The following is a 22,474-nucleotide window of genomic DNA, read 5'->3' as shown; positions in this document are numbered from 1 at the left end:
GGTGAGCTTCTTTTACTACTTATTTTACTTTTACAATACCCTCCGTCTCCTAACCCGTTCTCCACTCACCGAACACCAACCACCAGTGAGTGAAAACATGCAGCTTTTATGCAGTTGTACCGAGATTCGATTGCTAGTCAATCATTCAATTGGAATCTCGGTACAACTGCACGTGAATTAATTAAAGTGCAATTCCCGTGCTCACATATTACTTTTTTCTTGCACGTGATGTGATGTGCCATCCCCGTGCCTAACTACAAATATACCATTTACACACACGTGAAACACAGACCGCTTATATCCCGTGTACCAATGCCTATACACCAACATTTACACACAACACGTAACATATAACATACACAGGGGGGGCACTTTGCCACAGCAGTAATAAAAAAAGGGTTGCAGTCCCACAAACAATAAACACGGTACAAAACACACACAATTAGACACACACGATCACAGTTCCAAAGTGAGTGCTCTCAGTGCTTGTGGTGAAGTACAATATATTATGTGCTATTGGTGAAAACAAGTGCTGTGGTGATCCGGCTTTGTGCTGGCCCCTGGTGACAGCTCCGGATTTGTTTAGCCGTCTAGTACTATTTAACGAAACAAACACAGACCGTTACTAAACAGAAAACACCAACAAAACACTCACAAACTCTATTTCAGTTTGGGGATATCTCCCGGTCCTTCCAGTCTCCTCGTAACTCTGAAACCCAAGCAAAGGAAAAGATTTACAATTCTCCGGCCCCTTTTATGCGTTTATGCATGACCCCTTGGTAAACGATTACAGCTGACTCTATTGCCTGCAGCTGCTACCTCGTTTACCTTCCAGGTCAATACTTTCCCGCATCGGAGTCTCGTCTCTTTCCAGGCTGACTGACCTCCCAACCCAGGGAATGAACTGTCAGGACAACCTGTCCAAAGCCTTTCCCTTTCGCTACTTCATACCCTCACTGGTCGAGAGGGAGATTTACAACCAGAGCTCATTATATTTCCGTCACAATACGCATAATGGTGCAGAGTTACCTTAACTCGCAAATTCCTCAGTTTTAGGGTTTTGCTCGAGTAACTTTAACGTTACTTTAACGCAGTTTTTGCAATGAATTTCCTTAGGGTTTCTTATTTTGTTAAAAAAAAGAACTAATTAATTAATTCAAAAAAGGTAAGAAGGTTTCAGTTAACATTCCTTATTTAAATGACAGGTCAGGTTGAAACAAAGTCCTGCTGTGGAATGGATTGCAAGTGCCAGGATTGATTTTGTAAATTGAAAGTAGAAAAATGTTAGCATTAAGGAATAATTAAAAAACATATATGAAATGAAAAACTAATAATACATATCAAATAATTAACACATTTCTAACAACATATATTTTGAAGAAATAACTATTCAAAAAGCTGTACAAAAATAATACTGTAATGATTTTGCAGAGCGTTTTATACATTGCATGAGTGTGTTTCAACCAGACTTGTCCTAAAAGCTCAATTAAATAAGGACTTGTGTGGTTGAAACTGAAGTCCTGCAGTTGAATGGATTTGAAGTGGCAAGGTTACAACGGATATAAATAACAATACAGACAATTCAAAATCAATATATTTATAGCACAAACAATATTTTAAAAAAGCAACTCGCTACCCAAAATAACTTGTTTAAACTCAGTTCATAGCACACAGAACACGTCTTATTAGAAATATATTTTGCAGATCACACATATTATATAAATTACAACACCATTTATTTGTGTACTTATTAGTTTTTATGTAGCATTTTTATCAAAGTGCTTTACAATGCATTCAACAGATAAAACCTACTGAAATGTTTACATTACTGTATCTAGGCCTATAGGCTACATGTAAGGTTACTGCATTTTCTAAACAGGTGTCATTTTTAATAAAGAATATTTCAACATTAAAAACTTTAAAACATATATTTAAAATAAAAAGTCGGCGCAATGTGTAGTTATTTACCATGATACCGGTCGGTGCAGTCTTGCAGATATCCTAGAGAGGACTTATCACAGACAAGCCAGGTACTAGTTTTTAAAACCTTTGCAACCGTTATCCCCACAGTTTTTCACTAAGTGGAGATGCAAAGCAATCCCCCACCCCCCACCACCACCACCACGCCGCTACACAATCCCACTCCCTCTACATGCATATCACACAATAACACTGCTGTACTCACGATGTATTCAATGAATGTGTATTCACTTTATTGAAACAAATTTTGAAACATACCTGAACAATGCAGTGTATGAAAAAGACCTAGGAGTTTATGTTGACTCAGAAAAGTCTTCATCTAGACAATGGTGGGGAAGCCATAAAAAAGGCTAACAAGATGCTCTGATATATTGTGAGAAGTGGTGAATTTAAATCAAGGGAAGTAATGTTAAAACTTTACAATGCATTAGTAAGACTTCACCTAGAATATTGTGTTCAGTTCTGGTCACCTCGTTACAAAGGATATTGCTGCTCTAGAAAGAGTGCAAAGAAGAGCAACCAGAATTATCCCGGGTTTAAAAGGCATGTCGTATGCAGACAGGCTAAAATAATTGAATCTATTCAGTCTTGAACAAAGAAGACTACGCGGGGATCTGATTCAAGCATTCAAAATCTTAAAAGGTATAGACAATGTCAACCCAGGGGACTTTTAAACAAGGACCAGGGGTCACAAATGGAGATTAGATAAAGGGGCATGCTTGATGAGATTCTGGGATCAATAAGCTACTAACAACCAAACGAGCAAGATGGGCCGAATGGCCTCTCTCATTTGTAGACTTTCTTGTGTTCTTAAACAGACATTGGGTAACTATGGAAAAGCACAATAACAAGCAAAATATATGTTAAAAGCATGGTTGAATGCACGTGGCTGTCAGACTACACCATAGTAAACTTGAACTGAGCTCAGAGAATGAGCCCCACCAGCAGGATGATACTCCCCAGGACTTGCACCTTGGAGCTGAGTGCTGTGGTTCCTGAACTGGGCATCAGTGTGTATTCTGTCACCAGCCACTGGTATCCCTTTTCCTCAGCAAAGCACTGATACTTTCCATAGAGGTCTGGTTTCATTCCCTCAATCAGGTGGAGGCAGTCCGATTTGCTGAACTGGCAGTCAATGGTCCTGTTGTTATGGTGCCAGGAGTGTGAGGCATGATGGGAGGTCATGGGGCAGGATAGGAAGTAGGGGGCAGACAGGGGTGCAATGCTTTTCAGCTCCTGGTCTTCAGGGTTTCCCCTCTGGGATCGATAATGTTCAACTAAAACAGAAGAAAAAAGTGTTACTGAACTGGCTGGAGGTTTAAAGCTCAACACATTACCTTCCCTAGCTTTCTGCTTTGTCTCAGGCATTCCTGCAATAGCGTTTTCAACATAATCACAACTGTTTTGATATTTTTATTAACATACCCCTAGTCATTAATCTGTTTTGTTATTTTCGTTTCACATCTGACCAGGGATATGTTAATATAGGTAACAAAACAATTGCAATATGTTGAAAAAGATATTGCAGGAATATTTAGGATAAAGCAGGAAACTAGGATTGTGTTTTATTATTATTATTTATTTCTTAGCAGACTTTTAAACCCTCCAGCTTTCTCTCTAGCAGTTTAAGACTTATTCCAGAGCAGGTTGGTTCATAAAGGGGCTTTGCTCTGTACTTCACTTCTACCTCGGTCACACAATGGTTGTCTGAATATAATTAAATACTTTATTCACCCTCAGTAACAACACGTTTCACCATTTGTCCAAAATAAAGAAGATAAAGAACATTTTTGATCGTAATAGACACAATTCAGTGCATCTTTCTTCACATTTGGTATGGCCTGCTTCTCAACCCCTCACTGTAGCTCACAACCAGGAACCAGGAACCAGGAACCAGGAAAACAACAGGAGAGTTATGGAGTTACATTCTGACATGTGGGTTCTAGTGTTTTTTTTTTTTTATCACCTTTCAAAAAAACATGATTAAAGGACTGGAGGAAACCCTTGAGCACATGCTCCGATATTGTAAGCCAGGATGTAACCCATGAGCCTGTGCTGAGTGGTAGGAGTTTTGGCTGCCAGTATTAAGTTCTGTCGCCATCTAGATCTATTTACAGCAGTGTGGCACACTGCCTTGTTACACCAATCACAGTTGGAAGGACAGATTGTCTGTAGAACTGAATACCCAGAGCTAGACATTGCACAGAATACAAACACTGAAACATGCATCTAGTCACACAAGCAGGGCTTACATTTGGGAATCTGAGTACACTGGCTATGATCACAATCCTCCACATGCTGAACAGCGCCACTAAAAAGAGAGAAAAAACACTTTCATTAAAAGAACCTTTTAATTAAGTTTACATGTACTGATTTCCAAGACGTAGGGCTGGTGTCGGCAATAATCATATCAGACCCTCACAGCCTATAAAATACCTGCTTCAAAGCATTCCAGCACATCTTATCTTCTTAGAAGAACATAAGAAAATGTACGAATGAGGAGAAGGCCACTTGTACCACCTGTTCTCAACCGGTTCCTAGTAGCAGATTTATCAAAACTTGCCGTTCGTGTAGTAATCTGTGACAGGCACAGACATATTTAGGGGGGGTGAGGTGAGGGGTGACTGTACAATTCTCGTGGATTACAAATTCAGTAGCGGATCTCTTGAGTGTGCTGCACGTACCGTTCTGCTTTAGCGCACTTCTTGTTGCTCCAGCCGCAGTAGGGGTCTCTAGATAAAATGCACTGCTCGCATCCATCGCCGTACTGCTCACAATTCTGCAGGTCAATTGCAACCACCTCATAGTGAGAACCCACATACAGCTTTTTCTAGGAAACAAGGAATAAAAAGAAATCAGAAACTCTTGAAAGGCTTGTGTTCTTTTGTCTTCAGTCACATTTAGTTTGTTTCTTAACCCTTTGCGGTCCACTTATTCTGCACCTGTCAGATTGTCAGGTCCAATATATTTTATATAAAATAACATTACACAACACGCACTGTTTAAATTGAACAAAGTCATTTTATTCACAGTAAAACAGGTTTAAAAGGCAATACATATCAACAGGACACCGCATCTCCAGCCCTGCCCCACCCCTTGTTCGCTGTATTTATCACATACCTCTTCCGAGTCGTACATACTGATAAATCATCTCTTGATCACTCAATTATTCACCAAACTCCTCTAATGCTATCCAAGTCACTATTTTATCCCTGTAACATCTCAAAAAGCTTGACAAACGTCTGTGATTTTCTTTGAGTGCTGGATGCGGAAGCAGCCACCTGTGGTGAAGGGTACTAGTGTGTATTGCTCAGATCCGCCTCCAGTTTTTTTCCGGCTTCTCTTGGTCATTCAAAGCTTTTCTCTTCTTTTTTTTGGAGAAAAACCGACTAGGGACCTATGATGCCTTTTTGATGATGTCAGACAGGGTCCAACATTTCAACCGGAAAGGGAATTTTGCAATAGGACCGCAAAGAGTTAAGCCATACCTGTCGACACATTTCTATAAAAACCTGTGGTGGTGCTTTCTAAATCTAGCTATCCCTAAAAATATAAATCACCCGCTTTACAAATCTACACAGAGGATCTTTGAGCAAGCCATCCCACAAGTGCAGATCTACTTTCTAGGAATGACATTTAAACCGAATGTTCACTGCTGACAGCCAGAGAAGTGATCCGCAGTGGAAACTCACCGTTGTGGAGTCCAGAATCATCGACTGGATGTGAGATTCGCTCTTGAAGGGATGAATCTCTGCAATAATGAAGGGACTGTGGTTCACCTCCAGCACCTTGTGGATCAAACCACTCTCTGGAAAGAAGATGAATGATTTATTTCAAACACGTAATACAATAAATCACAGAACCGGCCAATCAAACTATATAGGCATTGTCATTGATTCAAGATGGGATTGAAAACAGGGAAATTCAGTCAATCTTGCACTTTGTCTACATTTAGCAGAGGAAGCTGGTTTAAGTATCTGTTATATACTCAGATACTGCAGTCCAGACTGTTAGATGCCACAGCAACAGAATGCTGCTCAGACATCATCCACTCTCGATAAATATTTTGCTCATAGTTCCTTAGAAAAGTGTACTGTGCTATTACCAGGGTACAGCATGGCACAGGATAGCACAGCTTAGTGAAAACATGGTAAGGCACATCTCAGATATGAATCGTCAAGCATTATAAAAAGTAGACTGAAAAATGACTGTGGTAAATGTTTCTAAAGGAGTGCCTTAACTCTTTCAGCCCTGCAATCCTGTATACAGGTCGAGGAATGATAACTCCACTCAAGCCATCTTAGTTGTAAAGGAATGTGTATATATTTCTCCTTTTTATTTTTCAGTACAAGACACTGAAACTATGAATTCATTGTTTTAGTATTTCTGTAATGAGGAATACACAGCTTACAAACTACTGCTTGTCTAATTAAACCACTATGATGTTTTTAAAATAAATAGTTGACTTTGAATGTGTTTATTTGAAGTGTTTTGGTAACTTGACTAGTGTTATTAATATTGGAGTCTAATTTACTGCTCGCTATTCAAACTGAACCCACACCTGCATGAAGGGAAATGAAACATCATAGGACCACATCCCTTTTACCAACAGAGATACTGCAGTATATGTGACTCAAGCAATAACTAAATCAAGCACTGGACATTAAAAATATGGGGTTGATTGGATATACCAGTAAATATGTGGTTCATTACATATACCAGTAAATATGTGGTACATTATACATACCAGTAAATATGTGGTACATTATATATACCAGTAAATATGTGGTTGATTATATATAGGACTTCTGATTTTCGGTTTTAACCCCGAAAAAACACCCTGATACAAAAAAATTAAAATCGGTGGATAGCCAATAAACACTGGAAAAACAGTAGAAATGGTTAATCAATTCATGCTGACTTTGCCCTTTTCCCATTAAAAAATAAAACATACTACAAAAATAATAATAAATACATTTCCCAGTGCTGCTGGGCAATGTCACGCCTACCTGACTTGTATCTATCATTGATTCGTTCTCAATACTTTAAACTCACCACAAATACTGAGTGACAGCACATTCCTACATTTCTATTGGAGACTCTGCTTGTGAGATTTAAAACGAGATTCCAATCAGGATGGAGGCTTGTTAGCGGGATTTAAAGCTGTATTACAGTTAAGATACGGCAGATTTAAAACAGAATTGTGGTGAAATGTACAAAAATGCCTACACACAAAAACCCCAGAAGAATGGGCCCGTGACCATAGGGATTTCGTTGTGGAAGACAGCAAAGGAAAGAAGGTACAACTTAAGCGTGCAAGTACTGTCGAGTTACTATACATATTTTGAGCACTGTGTAATACAGATCCCCTCCGCTCTGCAGACCCCAGCCTGAGCACTGTGTAACACAGATCCCCTCCGCTCTGCAGACTCCTCAGACCCCAGCCTGAGCACTGTGTAACACAGATCCCCTCTGCTCTGGTCTAAGTGGACATTCACCTGTGGCCAGCAGTAGAACATTGTGTGGTTTCTGACCGGGGACTGTGACTCTGTCCACTTGGATCTTCCTGTAGCGCCGGTCACTAATCATAAAGGGAGCTGCTTTGACAATGGGATGAATCCAATCTGACATCTCTGGGTGGTCTTTTGCCACCTTTAAAACATCGTCTTTCAACGCCTGACTGTTATCAACACACTGAAACCAAAGGAGAGTCCAATTATACATTGCAATGTGCCTGCTCTTCAATAAGGGTGCAATGGTCTATGCTGTTGAAGAGAATTATTTGCCATGCTTACTAACTATTCTATCAGAATTTGCTTCTAGAAAGACCAGGGATGATTGTGAGGGAGTGAGGTGGGGAAGCATATCAGGGTTGCACAGGTTTCAGGGCATGATGCTTCACCAAGGGGTTTCAGTGTATAATGCAACATTAACACTCTTCCCCATCTCATCAGCATGGAGGAGTCTTTATAGAAGCATGGCACATTGATAAAATGTGAGTAAGCTCTTTGTTAACAGGTAATGAACTACAGAAAAATAAAGATTGATTAAAGTACATACTGTTCCTGGCCTGGGGTTTGGAATTACCCCTGAATAACCTTGAAACTTGGAGTGGGTGAACACACTGTCAATCTCCTCCATAGAGTAGATACAGACGGCTGTCATGTTCCTGGAGCAGCAGGGAGAGAGAGAGAGAGGTCATTAACATGGCCCTATATATATAGAGAGAGAGAGAGAGAGAGAGAGAGAGAGAATCTAAAAGCATTGCAGTGACTCCCGAATATATGGAGAGTTACAGTTTTGTAAATAACATTGAGAGTTTATTGGATTAGTGTCTAGGAATGTAGATAAACGTTTGGTGCAAAATGAAGGTAGTTATCGTGTTAAACATGCAGCGTGTGACAGACAGACGGGCGGACATGATCAGCACATAAGGGTCTTTATGTTTTTAATGAGCTCCCTAAAAAAGTATATTCTGGATGGAACTTTAAAGGAGAGCTTTAGCTTTTAAAATACATCTTCTTACCTCTTAATAGCAGTATTAACACAGGTCATTTGTTCTTGAAGACCAAACAGTGCCGTGCTAGTATATAGTACATCAATTTTCAATGTTCAGGTTTAAGGGATTTTAAAACCTTGGCTAGCACTCTATGTCCAGTGACTGCATTAGCTAATTGTTAATATTGTTGTGTTTCTGTGCAGGTCTAAACACTCAAAGAGCAAATGAACAACAGCAGATGAGCAGCAGTATGCAGTCCCAAAGCATCTTGTTTTAAAGATAGTGCTGACATTCAAGTTTCCAAAACTGGGAGGCAAAGTTTGACCCAACTGGGTCTCTCTGCCAGTCTGGGTCTCACATCTTTCTATGGCTGATCCTTGGATTTTTTTTGTTGAAATATTTTTTTGTCCTTATGAAATGTATTGGTGAAGTATGCAGGAAATTAACCACACTAGACACTCCTCCACTCTGTATCCCCCCCACTCACCAGGCACTTGAGAAGACCCCATAGATAATACCGGCTTGTCCACATAAGACACGCCTCCACTCTGTATCCCCCCCCCACTCACCAGGCACTTGAGAAGACCCCATAGATAATACCGGCTTGTCCACACAAGACACGCCTCCACTCTGTATCCCCCCCACTCACCAGGCACTTGAGAAGACTCCATAGATAATACCGGCTTGTCCACACTAGACACTCCTCCACTCTGTATCCCCCCACTCACCAGGCACTTGAGAAGACCCCATAGATAATACCGGCTTGTCCACATAAGACACGCCTCCACTCTGTATCCCCCCCACTCACCAGGCACTTGAGAAGACCCCATAGATAATACCGGCTTGTCCACACAAGACACGCCTCCACTCTGTATCCCCCCCACTCACCAGGCACTTGAGAAGACTCCATAGATAATACTGGCTTGTCCACACTAGACACGCCTCCACTCTGTATCCCCCCCACTCACCAGGCACTTGAGAAGACCCCATTGATAATACTGGCTTGTCCACACTAGACACTCCTCCACTCTGTATCCCCCCCACTCACCAGGCACTTGAGAAGACCCCATTGATAATACTGGCTTGTCCACACTAGACACTCCTCCACTCTGTATCCCCCCCACTCACCAGGCACTTGAGAAGACCCCATAGACCCTGCTGTCCGTCCAGTTCTCCGCATGCAGCACATACACCTCCTCGAGCCGATTATAGAACATGTTCTCAGAGGGAACCCCGCATGCCAGCCGTGCTTTCAGGAACGACGTCCACATGCTATGCAGTATACTCCTGCTGCCCCCCTGATCCACCTGGAGAGAACAGGGGAGGTCAGAGTCCATCTGCAGAAGTCTCACTAGCCAGTTGGACCATTTCAATACAGGATGTTCAGATTTTATAATGAGAACTGCGTGGAACAGTGTACATTCAGGATGACCTTTGACATCTGAAGCAGTGTAATCTCCCCTTTCTCCCATATAAAGGACAACATGCTCAAGGACATGGAGGAACTGTTTTGTATATCCAGACTTGTAAAAGTGTGCAATCAAAACCATTTCTCTGTTTGCTTGTATAAGCACATTTCTTTATTGGATGGGTGCAGAAACAGTGAAATCAGTGTGAAGAGTGCTCAGGGGTTTCGCTGTCGCTCGTCACTCTTGTAATTTGCGAATGTTTTTTGAAAGTGACGACAAAAAAAAATGTGGAATCGTCACTAGTGACGATCGTTTGTTTGTACTATAAAAAAAATTGCTTTTGTTAAAGTCGCACACAACGTCTCGTTCTTCAAAAGAAGGGATCGCTAAACCATAAGAGTCACTGCTGCTGATCAGATCAGCGCCTCGGCCTCATCGATTCATTGACTCTGCAACGGTCTCATCCCGTGGTAGGCGACCGAAATGCAGTCAGCCATTCAGCGCCTCAGTTTCATGTTGCGTGTTAGTTACCATGGTAACCCAGACTGCTTTATGAGGCTGTACTAGGTGCTGCTGTAACTTTCAGCCTCACATTATTCTTTGTAACCTGACAGCTTCTGCTGCTGCGCTTTCACGACTACAGAGAGTTCTGCTCAAACCTTTGCATCCGCAGTGTTCGCGCTAGGCTGCGCCATTGTGCCAATGTCCCGCTGAAATTCTCTTAACGCGCTCGTGTGTCCCCCTTCCCTGACCAGACGCAATCAATACCAATACGCAGTATATTAATGCATTTTGTATTACCATGACATGTCTGGCGACAGGCTAATCTTTTTTACTTGTTTGTTTATACTTGCGTTTTCATAATTAAACTCTCGTGCCTTTATTCTCGAGTCCAGTAGAATGCGCTCACACCCTCCCTGGTTACAGGCAGTTTCACAGTAAAGCCTGGATGACAACATCAGGCTTGTTAACAACATGGCCCGGCGCAAACATAACCTCGTATCACTGTTACACCCGACCATTACTTCTGGAAGAATAAATAATAAGCTTCGGCAGTGACTTGAAATATTATTATTATAGTTGTGCTTAAAAATACTGTGTGTAGAAGATTTGTGAAACGAAAACACATTAACTAAAAAAAAAAAAAAAGCACAAGCTAGAAAATAAAACATGATGCCCCAAAAAGTGCCGCAAAACTATTCCATTATTCACACATCACAACTAGTGCACACAGCATTCTATAGCATGCAAGTGAATAGGTTTCACATGTAATATTATTTAGTGCTTGGTTATGAGACCCCAGGCACACAGTTCCATTAACACATATATCTAGTCTGATACAGTGTAGCAGTCCTATACGAGACCCAGTAGGAGCAGACCTATCCTGGGAAGAAGCGGCTCAGCCCAGCGTCTGGACACACCTGGTCTGGTCTGTCCCTCTCCGCTAGCTTCATGCCCCAGTCTTAACCCAGTCTCTTATATATTTATTCCCAACTGCCTGCTACTGCAGAGTCTACAGCTATGGCCAAAAGTTTTGCATCACCCAATAAAATAAACTCATTTTGCTTCATAAAGTCAAATGAAACCTGCTGAATAATGTTATATTAACATATTTAATTATATACCACTTTGTAGTTTTCCATATACTTAACAAAAAACAAACAAACAATGTGACATTAATGTACTACTATTATGGCTTCTGGTATCCTCTTGTAGTTGTTTTGATTACATGCTTTTAAATAAAAGCTGTAAATGGGGTCTCAATCTTAACACTCTAGGTGATGCAAAGCCTTTGGCCAGAACTGTAGACTGTGTTTTGCTCCTTTGCTATGTTGAACTCATCTTCATTTTAGCTCCTGCAAGCTTTGCAAAGTTGTTACAATTTTATCCTACTCTGCACTGGACTTGCCTGACCTCAGCACCATGTTACTGGATGCTCAGCTGACACTATCCCTGCATAATTGCACTACTATTATGTCATTGTAGATACAAATTGTTTTAATCCTAAATGTGTTACTTCTTATCTCATATTGTATTCTAGTAGTATGTGCACTTACTGTAAACTATACTGTATATAAACATTGTTTTTGCATTGTAACCTTCTATTGCCCTGTAACACCGGTAAGTCGCCTTGGATAAAGGCGTCTGCCAAATGAACTAATAATAATAATAATAATAATAATAATAATAATAATAATAATAATAATATTCAGTCAAATTATAACTGCTTCTCTCTTGCTATTTTTTCCAGCTACAGCTCAGAGTCTGCACAATGTATTTGTGACCCTGCAGCTAACTCTCCTCTGCAGTGTGCAATGTATTTGTGACTCTGCAGCTAACCCTCCTCTGCAGTGTGCAATGTATTTGTGACTCTGCAGCTAACTCTCCTCTGCAGTGTGCAATGTATTTGTGACTCTGCAGCTAACCCTCCTCTGCAGTGTGCAATGTATTTGTGACCCTGCAGCTAACTCTCCTCTGCAGTGTGCAATGTATTTGTGACCTTGCAGCTAACTCTCCTCTGCAGTGTACAATGTATTTGTGACTGCAGTTAACTCTCCTCTGCAGTGTACAATGTATTTGTGACTGCAGCTAACTCTCCTCTGCAGTGTACAATGTATTTGTGACTGCAGTTAACTCTCCTCTGCAGTGTACAGTGTATTTACCTTGCAGCTAACGCTCCTCTGCAGTGTGCAATGTATTTGTGACTCTGCAGCTAACTCTCCTCTGCAGTGTGCAATGTATTTGTGACCTTGCAGCTAACTCTCCTCTGCAGTGTGCAATGTATTTGTGACCTTGCAGCTAACTCTCCTCTGCAGTGTGCAATGTATTTGTGACCTTGCAGCTAACTCTCCTCTGCAGTGTACAATGTATTTGTGACCCTGCAGCTAACTCTCCTCTGCAGTGTACAATGTATTTGTGACCTTGCAGCTAACTCTCTGCAGTGTGCAATGTATTTGTGACTGCAGCTAACGCTCCTCTGCAGTGTGCAATGTATTTGTGACTCTGCAGCTAACTCTCCTCTGCAGTGTGCAATGTATTTGTGACCTTGCAGCTAACTCTCCTCTGCAGTGTGCAATGTATTTGTGACCTTGTAGCTAACTCTCCTCTGCAGTATGCAATGTATTTGTGACCTTGCAGCTAACTCTCCTCTGCAGTGTACAATGTATTTGTGACCCTGCAGCTAACTCTCCTCTGCAGTGTACAATGTATTTGTGACCTTGCAGCTAACTCTCTGCAGTGTGCAATGTATTTGTGACTGCAGCTAACGCTCCTCTGCAGTGTGCAATGTATTTGTGACCTTGCAGCTAACTCTCCTCTGCAGTGTACAGTGTATTTGTGACCCTGCAGCTAACTCTCCTCTGCAGTGTACAATGTATTTGTGACCCTGCAGCTAACTCTCCTCTGCAGTGTGCAATGTATTTGTGACTGCAGCTAACGCTCCTCTGCAGTGTGCAATGTATTTGTGACTCTGCAGCTAACCCTCCTCTGCAGTGTGCAATGTATTTGTGACCCTGCAGCTAACTCTCCTCTGCAGTGTACAATGTATTTGTGATCCTGCAGCTAACTCTCCTCTGCAGTGTGCAATGTATTTGTGACTCTGCAGCTAACTCTCCTCTGCAGTGTGCAATGTATTTGTGACTGCAGCTTACGCTCCTCTGCAGTGTGCAATGTATTTGTGACTCTGCAGCTAACGCTCCTCTGCAGTGTGCAATGTATTTGTGACTCTGCAGTACCTTGCAGACTTGAGCGACCCGGGAGATCCATGGATCAGCATCAGGACTGATATCTGGATTCTTCTCCTGGAAGAAGGTGTAGATTTTATCGTTCAACGGATCATCCTTCCTGCTCACTGATGTTATGCCAATATATTTTGGATCTAAAATTATAAGCATTTTTTTTAAAAGTGAGATTCTTAACATTTATAAACCTGTTGATTTTATTTAAAAAAGAAAGCAAGTACTATAATTCAAGTTCTCCTTTGAATTAAAGACTGGAGAAAACTCTTTTAAAATAATACCCCAATGTGTATGCTATGACACAATTTATTATTTTATTTTAAACATTCACTGTCCAGAATCAAACCCTTGTGATGAATAATTACTTCAGCAAGAGGGTCCTATGAGACAGCAAGCACATTCAGACAACTTTAATTCACTATCTGAACAGTCAGTATAAGCATTCAAAACTTAAAACTGAAGTGAAGCAGTAACAGACTTCCTAAAATCAAGGCAAGCAAACTGACAAGTTTCTTTAGCCCAGCGTAGTGCTTGGTGTCGTGTTTTCATGTAAATGTGTTTGCTACAGCTTGTGTTTCTTTGAAAACTGCACATTTGAAACCTGTATTGTGAATCAAAGTACATGATGTGCAAGAGTTATGAAATTATTTTGCTAGCTACAGACACTTAAAAACAACAGAAGAAATGAAAGCAACTCACCTTTCTTTGATTTGTCATGCATCCAAACCTTTTTCTTTAACCCCCAGCTTCTGCGTAGATCTTTGCCATTTCCTTCTTTGTAAAGCCTACTGGTGGTGTATAGTTCTCCCTCTGAGAAAAGCACAGAAACACATTGATCTCAATGTTAGGAGCCGCTCTTTCACACTGTATGGTGGAGGTGGAAGACTCTTCAAAACAATGACTCACCTACAAACAGGGAAGGTGCTTTTTCATTTGTAGAAAATGGCGAAATTCCAGCTGGGTTAACCTTTTCAGATGAATTCCATGTGTCTGTCTGGTGAGGGATAAAACAATTAAAAAATGAAAAAGTTTAGCCTGATCGACAAATTAGACAAAAGCAAGCATAAGCCACTTAAAATCTCCAATCATGCACTACATTACCATAATTCAATTCCATTCGTAGTTGATGATGATACATAAACCACATGTGATGGAGAAAGGGGTTCCAGGGTGGGTGTTGTGGGAATGTGAATGCAAAAGATGAGGAGGTGTCTGTAGGTGAGCTTTGAACTAATTGTTTTCCATGTGTAGAGGCTGAGGAAGCCCCTTCATTCACCTGCTGAAAAGTGTTCAAAGGACTCATTGGACCTATGGACTCCTACTACACCTTCTGCTGTTCTGAGATCTGCTTCAATCTTCTGTGGGCTCCAGTAATGACCTGGGATGGATTTATAATGACTGTGGAGAATGTGTCTCCCAGGGTTTTCAATGTAGAGTGTCTGGAGAGTGTTTTGAAAGTAGCATCTATATACTTGTTCTAACCAGAGACTAAATACAAATTCATGCTATAAACTTGTGGGTTGTTTTTGTTTTATTTTATTTCATTGTCCACGATGTGTTAATTGAATCCAAATAAATATAGCTGCGCATGTGCTTCATTTATTGAATGAACTTAGCTGAACCCTGAGCTTCTTATAAATTGATAAGGGTTAGGCAAAAATGCAAAGAACAGGAAAGAACCCAACCCTATTAATAATGTGAGCCAGCAGCACTTACCATCATGTAGCACTGAGGGCTCTCACCGTCCGATCCACAGACAAACAGATGAGAGTCGTCATATCTGTGCAAGACTGTAACGTCACACCTCCCCTGATTAAAACAAACAGACAAATAAACACGAGCCCTGCAGTGTAACAGCAGCTCCACGTCACACCCCCCTCCCTGATTAAAACAAACAGACAAATAAACACGTGTCCTGCAATGTAACAGCAGCTCCACGTCACACCCCCTCCCTGATTAAAACAAACAGACAAATAAACACGAGCCCTGCAGTGTAACAGCAGCTCCACGTCACACCCCTCCCTGATTAAAACAAACAGACAAATAAACACGGGCCCTCCAGTGTAACAGCAGCTCCACGTCACCCCCCCCTGATTAAAACAAACAGACAAATAAACACGAGCCCTGCAGTGTAACAGCAGCTCCACGTCACCCCCCCCCCTCCCTGATTAAAACAAACAGACAAATAAACACGAGCCCTGCAGTGTAACAGCAACTCCACACCACCCCCCTCCCTGATTAAAACAAACAGACAAATAAACACGAGCCCTGCAGTGTAACAGCAGCTCCACTCTGTCTGTTATCTGCTTCCTGTTTCTCTACAGAGGGGGAGCAGGGTGGACTAATCAGCTGCCAAATGTGATTGTAAGCACTAAGTTAGTGTATAACAGGAAGCCCTTGCTTCTGATAAGGAAAGTGCAACATCATATCACATTTACAAAAACAGAAACTACTAGCAACAGGGAAAAAGTGGAGTGGTGCCCTCAGACTACTTGCCTACTAATATCTGTAACATTAATATCTATATAACCCTAATATCTATATTCTTTAATAGATAATAAGATACTCGTCTACTCTTCAAATATGTTCATTAATTTATTAAGCAAGCTGTCCCACAAGTGCAGTGGGTGCCCACATGCTACCCCTCTCCGTCCCGTGCAGGGTCTCTGGGAGGCATATCTGTTCTTCATTTGCTGCAGTAGTGATGTCGCCACTCCTCTACACATTCAATGTGACTCCAGTCTTGACAGAAGCCCCCTCCCCAGCACTACACACAGTGAACATACCTCATAGCCTGTAGCAACTTCCAATGGGAAAGGAATCTATAGGAAACAAATACAAATCAGCTGCTATTCACTGTTATAACACATCTTCTTGGTTGCAGTGTCAAATATGCTTTTAAATCAGTTTCCTTGCCCCATACACTGTTATTAGCATCAGCATCAGCAGCTATATACCCTGTTCTCCAAAGCAGCTTGATGACTTGCTTGTATTTTCCATTTCAAGTTGGAATATGTAGATATTTTAAAGGCAAATCTATAGAAGTAGAAGTTCATGCTACTGCCTGTGCTGTATCTCCACTTCACTCCATAGTGTAGCTGCTACCAGATCATGTCAACTTCCACACCATACTATCTGAATACCCTATATTACATCACTATGAAAAACAAGCAAAACAACTAAAGCTCTTCAACAAAAGAGAGGCAGGCCAGTGATTATGCTGATAAGGCTAATAAGAGTTAAGAAAACACATTCCTTTAATGGCATCATAGGTTTTATTAAATCTAAGATTTTCCAGCAACCTGAAGCAGCCATAAGAAGCTCATAATGACAGTATCTTCACAACAGGCACTATCTGCTAGACCATTTACCTTTACTAAAGAGACTACTGGTCCCCATCTCAACACTGTCACTAGGAACTGTACGATTTACACATCACATGGGCTTCGGAAGTGATTAGCAGTAAGGAAAACCCTGAAGTGTTTAAAATGAATTTACCACTGTGGATTGATTCAGCGACTTGAAGTTAATGTTGAAAAGCTTGTTTTGGCCGCCAACATAAAGAGTTCCATCCTCTTGCCCATGGAGAAACACAATGTGTTCCTGTGGTCTAGGGAACTCGTAGCGAACATAACCTTCACCTGAGAACACAATGTGGAAGAAAGAAGATACAAGTCAGAAACACGTTACACATGGGTAGGCGTGTCAGCATTTATTACTGGAATTCTTATTTATTTATGGCACCTGAGAAGTATAGCTAGACGGAGAGCTATGCCGTCCCAGGCTAACGCAGAGACACTGATGGAGAGCTATGCCGTCCCAGGCTGACGCTGAGACACTGGCGGAGAGCTATGCTGTCCCAGGCTGACGCCGAGACACTGACAGAGAGCTATGCCGCCCCAGGCTGACGCCGAGACACTGACGGAGAGCTATGCCATCTCAGGCTGATGCCGAGACACTGGCAGAGAGCTATGCCGTCCCAGGCTGACGCCGGGACACTGACGGAGAGCTATGCTGTCCCAGACTGACGCAGAGACACTGATGGAGAGCTATGCCGTCCCAGGCTGACACTGAGACACTGGCGGAGAGCTATGCTGTCCCAGGCTGACACCGAGACACTGATGGAGAGCTATGCCGTCCCAGGCTAACGCAGAGACACTGACAGAGAGCTATGCCATCTCAGGCTGATGCCGAGACACTGGCGGAGAGATATGCTGTCCCAGGCTGACGCCGAGACACTGACAGAGAGCTATGCCACCCCAGGCTGACGCCGAGACACTGACGGAGAGCTATGCCATCTCAGGCTGATGCCGAGACACTGGCAGAGAGCTATGCCGTCCCAGGCTGACGCCGGGACACTGACGGAGAGCTATGCTGTCCCAGACTGACGCAGAGACACTGATGGAGAGCTATGCCGTCCCAGGCTGACACTGAGACACTGGCGGAGAGCTATGCTGTCCCAGGCTGACGCCGAGACACTGACAGAGAGCTATGCCGTCCCAGGCTAACGCAGAGACACTGACAGAGAGCTATGCCATCTCAGGCTGATGCCGAGACACTGGCGGAGAGCTATGCTGTCCCAGGCTGACGCCGAGACACTGACGGAGAGCTATGCTGTCCCAGGCTGACGCCGAGACACTGGCGGAGAGCTATGCTGTCCCAGGCTGACGCCGAGACACTGGCGGAGAGCTATGCTGTCCCAGGCTGACGCCGAGACACTGGCGGAGAGCTATGCTGTCCCAGGCTGACGGCGAGACACTGGCGGAGAGCTATGCTGTCCCAGGCTGACGCCGAGACACTGGCGGAGAGCTATGCTGTCCCAGGCTGACGCCGAGACACTGGCGGAGAGCTATGCTGTCCCAGGCTGACGCCGAGACACTGGCGGAGAGCTATGCTGTCCCAGGCTGACGCCGAGACACTGGCGGAGAGCTATGCTGTCCCAGGCTGACACCGAGACACTGATGGAGAGCTATGCCGTCCCAGGCTAACGCAGAGACACTGACAGAGAGCTATGCCATCTCAGGCTGATGCCGAGACACTGGCGGAGAGATATGCTGTCCCAGGCTGACGCCGAGACACTGACAGAGAGCTATGCCACCCCAGGCTGACGCCGAGACACTGACGGAGAGCTATGCCATCTCAGGCTGATGCCGAGACACTGGCAGAGAGCTATGCCGTCCCAGGCTGACGCCGGGACACTGACGGAGAGCTATGCTGTCCCAGACTGACGCAGAGACACTGATGGAGAGCTATGCCGTCCCAGGCTGACACTGAGACACTGGCGGAGAGCTATGCTGTCCCAGGCTGACGCCGAGACACTGACAGAGAGCTATGCCGTCCCAGGCTAACGCAGAGACACTGACAGAGAGCTATGCCATCTCAGGCTGATGCCGAGACACTGGCGGAGAGCTATGCTGTCCCAGGCTGACGCCGAGACACTGACGGAGAGCTATGCTGTCCCAGGCTGACGCCGAGACACTGGCGGAGAGCTATGCTGTCCCAGGCTGACGCCGAGACACTGGCGGAGAGCTATGCTGTCCCAGGCTGACGCCGAGACACTGGCGGAGAGCTATGCTGTCCCAGGCTGACGGCGAGACACTGGCGGAGAGCTATGCTGTCCCAGGCTGACGCCGAGACACTGGCGGAGAGCTATGCTGTCCCAGGCTGACGCCGAGACACTGGCGGAGAGCTATGCTGTCCCAGGCTGACGCCGAGACACTGGCGGAGAGCTATGCTGTCCCAGGCTGACGCCGAGACACTGGCGGAGAGCTATGCTGTCCCAGGCTGACGCCGAGACACTGGCGGAGAGCTATGCTGTCCCAGGCTGACGCCGAGACACTGGCGGAGAGCTATGCTGTCCCAGGCTGACGCCGAGACACTGGCGGAGAGCTATGCTGTCCCAGGCTGACGCCGAGACACTGGCGGAGAGCTATGCTGTCCCAGGCTGACGCCGAGACACTGACGGAGAGCTATGCTGTCCCAGGCTGACGCCGAGACACTGGCGGAGAGCTATGCTGTCCCAGGCTGACGGCGAGACACTGGCGGAGAGCTATGCTGTCCCAGGCTGACGCCGAGACACTGGCGGAGAGCTATGCTGTCCCAGGCTGACGCCAAGACACTGGCGGAGAGCTATGCTGTCCCAGGCTGATGCTGAGACACTAGACGCAAGTATTACAGGATCGGTTAAATGAGTGTTAGCTTGTTTTAGGTGAATAAAATGAGGTAATACTGTACATTATGCAAACACATAGCTTGAGTGACCATAGTGATAAACTAGCAACATTTTAATAAGATTAAATTAATTACATTTAAAATATGTTCGCTAGTATGTCTTTTAAGTCAATATTTGTAGATAAATGCTGTGAAAGGTGTGTTTGTGAGAAAACATAGAGAGAAGGACACAGACACTTTGCTGCTTTTTTTAGGTAGTGGTTTGGTCAGATGTAATTTAAGACTTGTGTGTTAAATTGAAAAGCCTGCAGGTCTCTACTTGAGCTGATCCTGCTCCTGGCCAGCAGGGTGCGCTGCAGGTGTGCCAGAGCCAATGTGCCACGCCCTCTCAAATCCCCAGGGAACATCTGCACTCCCGATTGTATGACTCGCCCTGCACATCACACGGCCACGTCTTTATATGGGGAACCACTCAGCGAGAAGGGCGCGGGAACTAGGGGTGCAGCAAGTGCTGCAGAACCCCCAGGTTTGAAATGTTTGTTGGTGTTGTCAGAACAAAGCTGGCATTATGATAAAACCTGCTAGTTTCGCGATTATTGAGAATCACAGAGCTCTGCAGCACCCGCGTGGTGTGAGCGAGACTTCATATTGCTTTTGAACACACATAGACCAGCGGTAATAGACCAATCAATGCTGTCTGTCACAGCAGGGGCTAGACATTTTAAAGATAATACGGTTGTAATCTCGCGAGAGTCATATAGCAGTTGAACTTGTGTAAGTTTGTGGAGTGTACACCGCATGTAGCCGTTCAAAAATGTCACAAAAAAGAATATCCAACTTTTTTGTAAAATCCTCAGCAGAACCACCAACTAAAATCAGCTTGCACAAATTCGGCTAACTGGGTGTGCTGGTTTGAGCAGCAATTCAAACAACGCAATTCTGATGATTCCTGTGAAGGAGGCGCCCACCAGCAGCTTGCCTCAACCAGACACCGCAGCCACACAGGAGCCGCTGGATCAACCTTTTCAGCCAACGGACTACAACTTTCCAGCAAGGCGCTTTGGGACAGAAAATGTTATCCGATCCTGTAAGTCTGGTTGGTTTAAAAAATGTCCATGGCTACACTATGTAAAGGGAAAAGACTTATCAGTGACAGTGTAAGGCACGAATTTAGTTTTGTTAGGGACGGCTTTTCAAACTGGCGTAAGGTATCCGAAAAGTTTAGGGAGCATGAAAGATCACACTTTCACACAGAAGCCGTACAAAAGATTTACAGGCTGGGTTGTACACCTATTAATGCTCTTCTGTCAGAGGTCAGAGCATGTTGCCAAAGAACAAAACACTGCAAGAACTGTGTTACAAACGTTGTTTGGGTCCATTAAGGTCCTTGGTTGTCAGGGATTGCCTTTTAGAAGCCACAATAATTGCGATGGAGTACTCTGGCAGCTAATGCTAGAACGAACACACACTGAACCCCACAGAATGGCTACACAGACGGGACAACGGGATGTCGGACTCAAGAATGAGATTATTAATTTTTCCTCAGGCAGTTCAACAGGAAATAGTATCACAAGCCCTAGAAAGTACATTCTTCGGACTGACTGCAGATGGAACGACCGATATAAGTACATGTGAGCAGTTTTCATGTAACCTGCAGATTATGGATAAAAACCTTGACGTGCAAAGTCAGTCTCTGGGATTTTACAATGCGCCTGACGCTACAGCAGAAACTTTATTTTTGTGTATCAAAGTTATTTGTTTTTCGATTGAATCTGCCTCTCGAGCGTCTGCAGGGTTGTTGTTTTGATGGCACAAGCATGTTGGCTGTTTGTTCACTGGAGTAACCATTCACTGGATTGTGTTCTGCAAGAGATGAGCCGGGAAGTACGTCTTGTGGCAGACACTTTGTTGAGGAAGTTTCATTTCTTATTTGAGAATTTGCAAAGCGCAAAAACGTGTATGAATCTGTCTTTGGCTGCGGTGAAGCGGTGCGCAATATTTCAGGTCTGTGCCCTACTAGATGGTGCATTCGTACCGTGGCAATCTCCTGGGTTTGTTCCACTTACAGGGTTCTACTGGAGACCCTGCTAACCCTTCAGCATGACAGCAGTGTTAGAAGCGAAACGTGAGCAAAGATTGAGCGAAAAATGCAAAGATACTTCAGTTTGCTGTGCTGTGAAGCTGTTTTTAGACCCTGTGAAATATTAGTCAAAGGCCTTCAGAGTGTTAATGCAAGTGCACTTGGAGCACTGGAATGAGTCTTACTGACACGGCTCATTATTATTATTATTATTTATTTCTTAGCAGACGCCCTTATCCAGGGCGACTTACAATTGTTACAAGATATCACATTATTTTTTACAAACAATTACCCATTTATTCAGTTGGGTTTTTACTGGAGCAATCTAGGTAAAGTACCTTGCTCAAGGGTACAGCAGCAGTGTCCCCTACCAGGGATTGAACCCACGACCCTCCGGTCAAGGGTCAAGAGTCCAGAGCCCTAACCACTACTCCACACTGCTGCCCTTTGCTGAATGATACTCATTGTGGCAAGTCAGCAACTAAGCAGGGTTTCACACACTGCAGTTTCTCATCGGATACCATCTTTCACAACTTTGAGATACGATAGTGTTATGTTTGTACTTTTCCACATTGAGGAGGCGAGTGCAGCCAACCAC

The 22,474-nt window shown here is 43.7% G+C and overlaps 1 protein-coding gene across 1 annotated transcript in view; it reads right to left on the bottom strand.

The window, feature by feature from the left end:
• Nucleotides 1-1,581: 1,581 nt before the first annotated feature.
• Nucleotides 1,582-22,474, bottom strand: part of LOC117427634 (semaphorin-7A-like) — a 36,638-nt gene continuing 15,745 nt past the window's right edge. The window contains exons 2-14 of the mRNA XM_034045800.3: nucleotides 17,124-17,266; nucleotides 16,412-16,447; nucleotides 15,342-15,434; nucleotides 14,532-14,619; nucleotides 14,325-14,435; nucleotides 13,623-13,765; nucleotides 9,608-9,786; nucleotides 8,041-8,149; nucleotides 7,479-7,674; nucleotides 5,673-5,788; nucleotides 4,665-4,810; nucleotides 4,233-4,291; nucleotides 1,582-3,257 (exon numbers count right to left, since the gene is read on the bottom strand). Coding sequence (XP_033901691.1) covers nucleotides 2,905-3,257; nucleotides 4,233-4,291; nucleotides 4,665-4,810; nucleotides 5,673-5,788; nucleotides 7,479-7,674; nucleotides 8,041-8,149; nucleotides 9,608-9,786; nucleotides 13,623-13,765; nucleotides 14,325-14,435; nucleotides 14,532-14,619; nucleotides 15,342-15,434; nucleotides 16,412-16,447; nucleotides 17,124-17,266 — 1,772 coding nt within the window. The 3' untranslated portion in view covers nucleotides 1,582-2,904. The remainder of the gene's footprint in view (nucleotides 3,258-4,232; nucleotides 4,292-4,664; nucleotides 4,811-5,672; nucleotides 5,789-7,478; nucleotides 7,675-8,040; nucleotides 8,150-9,607; nucleotides 9,787-13,622; nucleotides 13,766-14,324; nucleotides 14,436-14,531; nucleotides 14,620-15,341; nucleotides 15,435-16,411; nucleotides 16,448-17,123; nucleotides 17,267-22,474) is intronic.

The sequence above is a fragment of the Acipenser ruthenus genome, chromosome 21, assembly GCF_902713425.1.
Source record: "Acipenser ruthenus chromosome 21, fAciRut3.2 maternal haplotype, whole genome shotgun sequence".
NCBI classification, from domain to species: domain Eukaryota; kingdom Metazoa; phylum Chordata; class Actinopteri; order Acipenseriformes; family Acipenseridae; genus Acipenser; species Acipenser ruthenus.
Note: the sequence above shows the minus strand (reverse complement) of the source record. Positions and strands in the feature narration are given on the sequence as shown.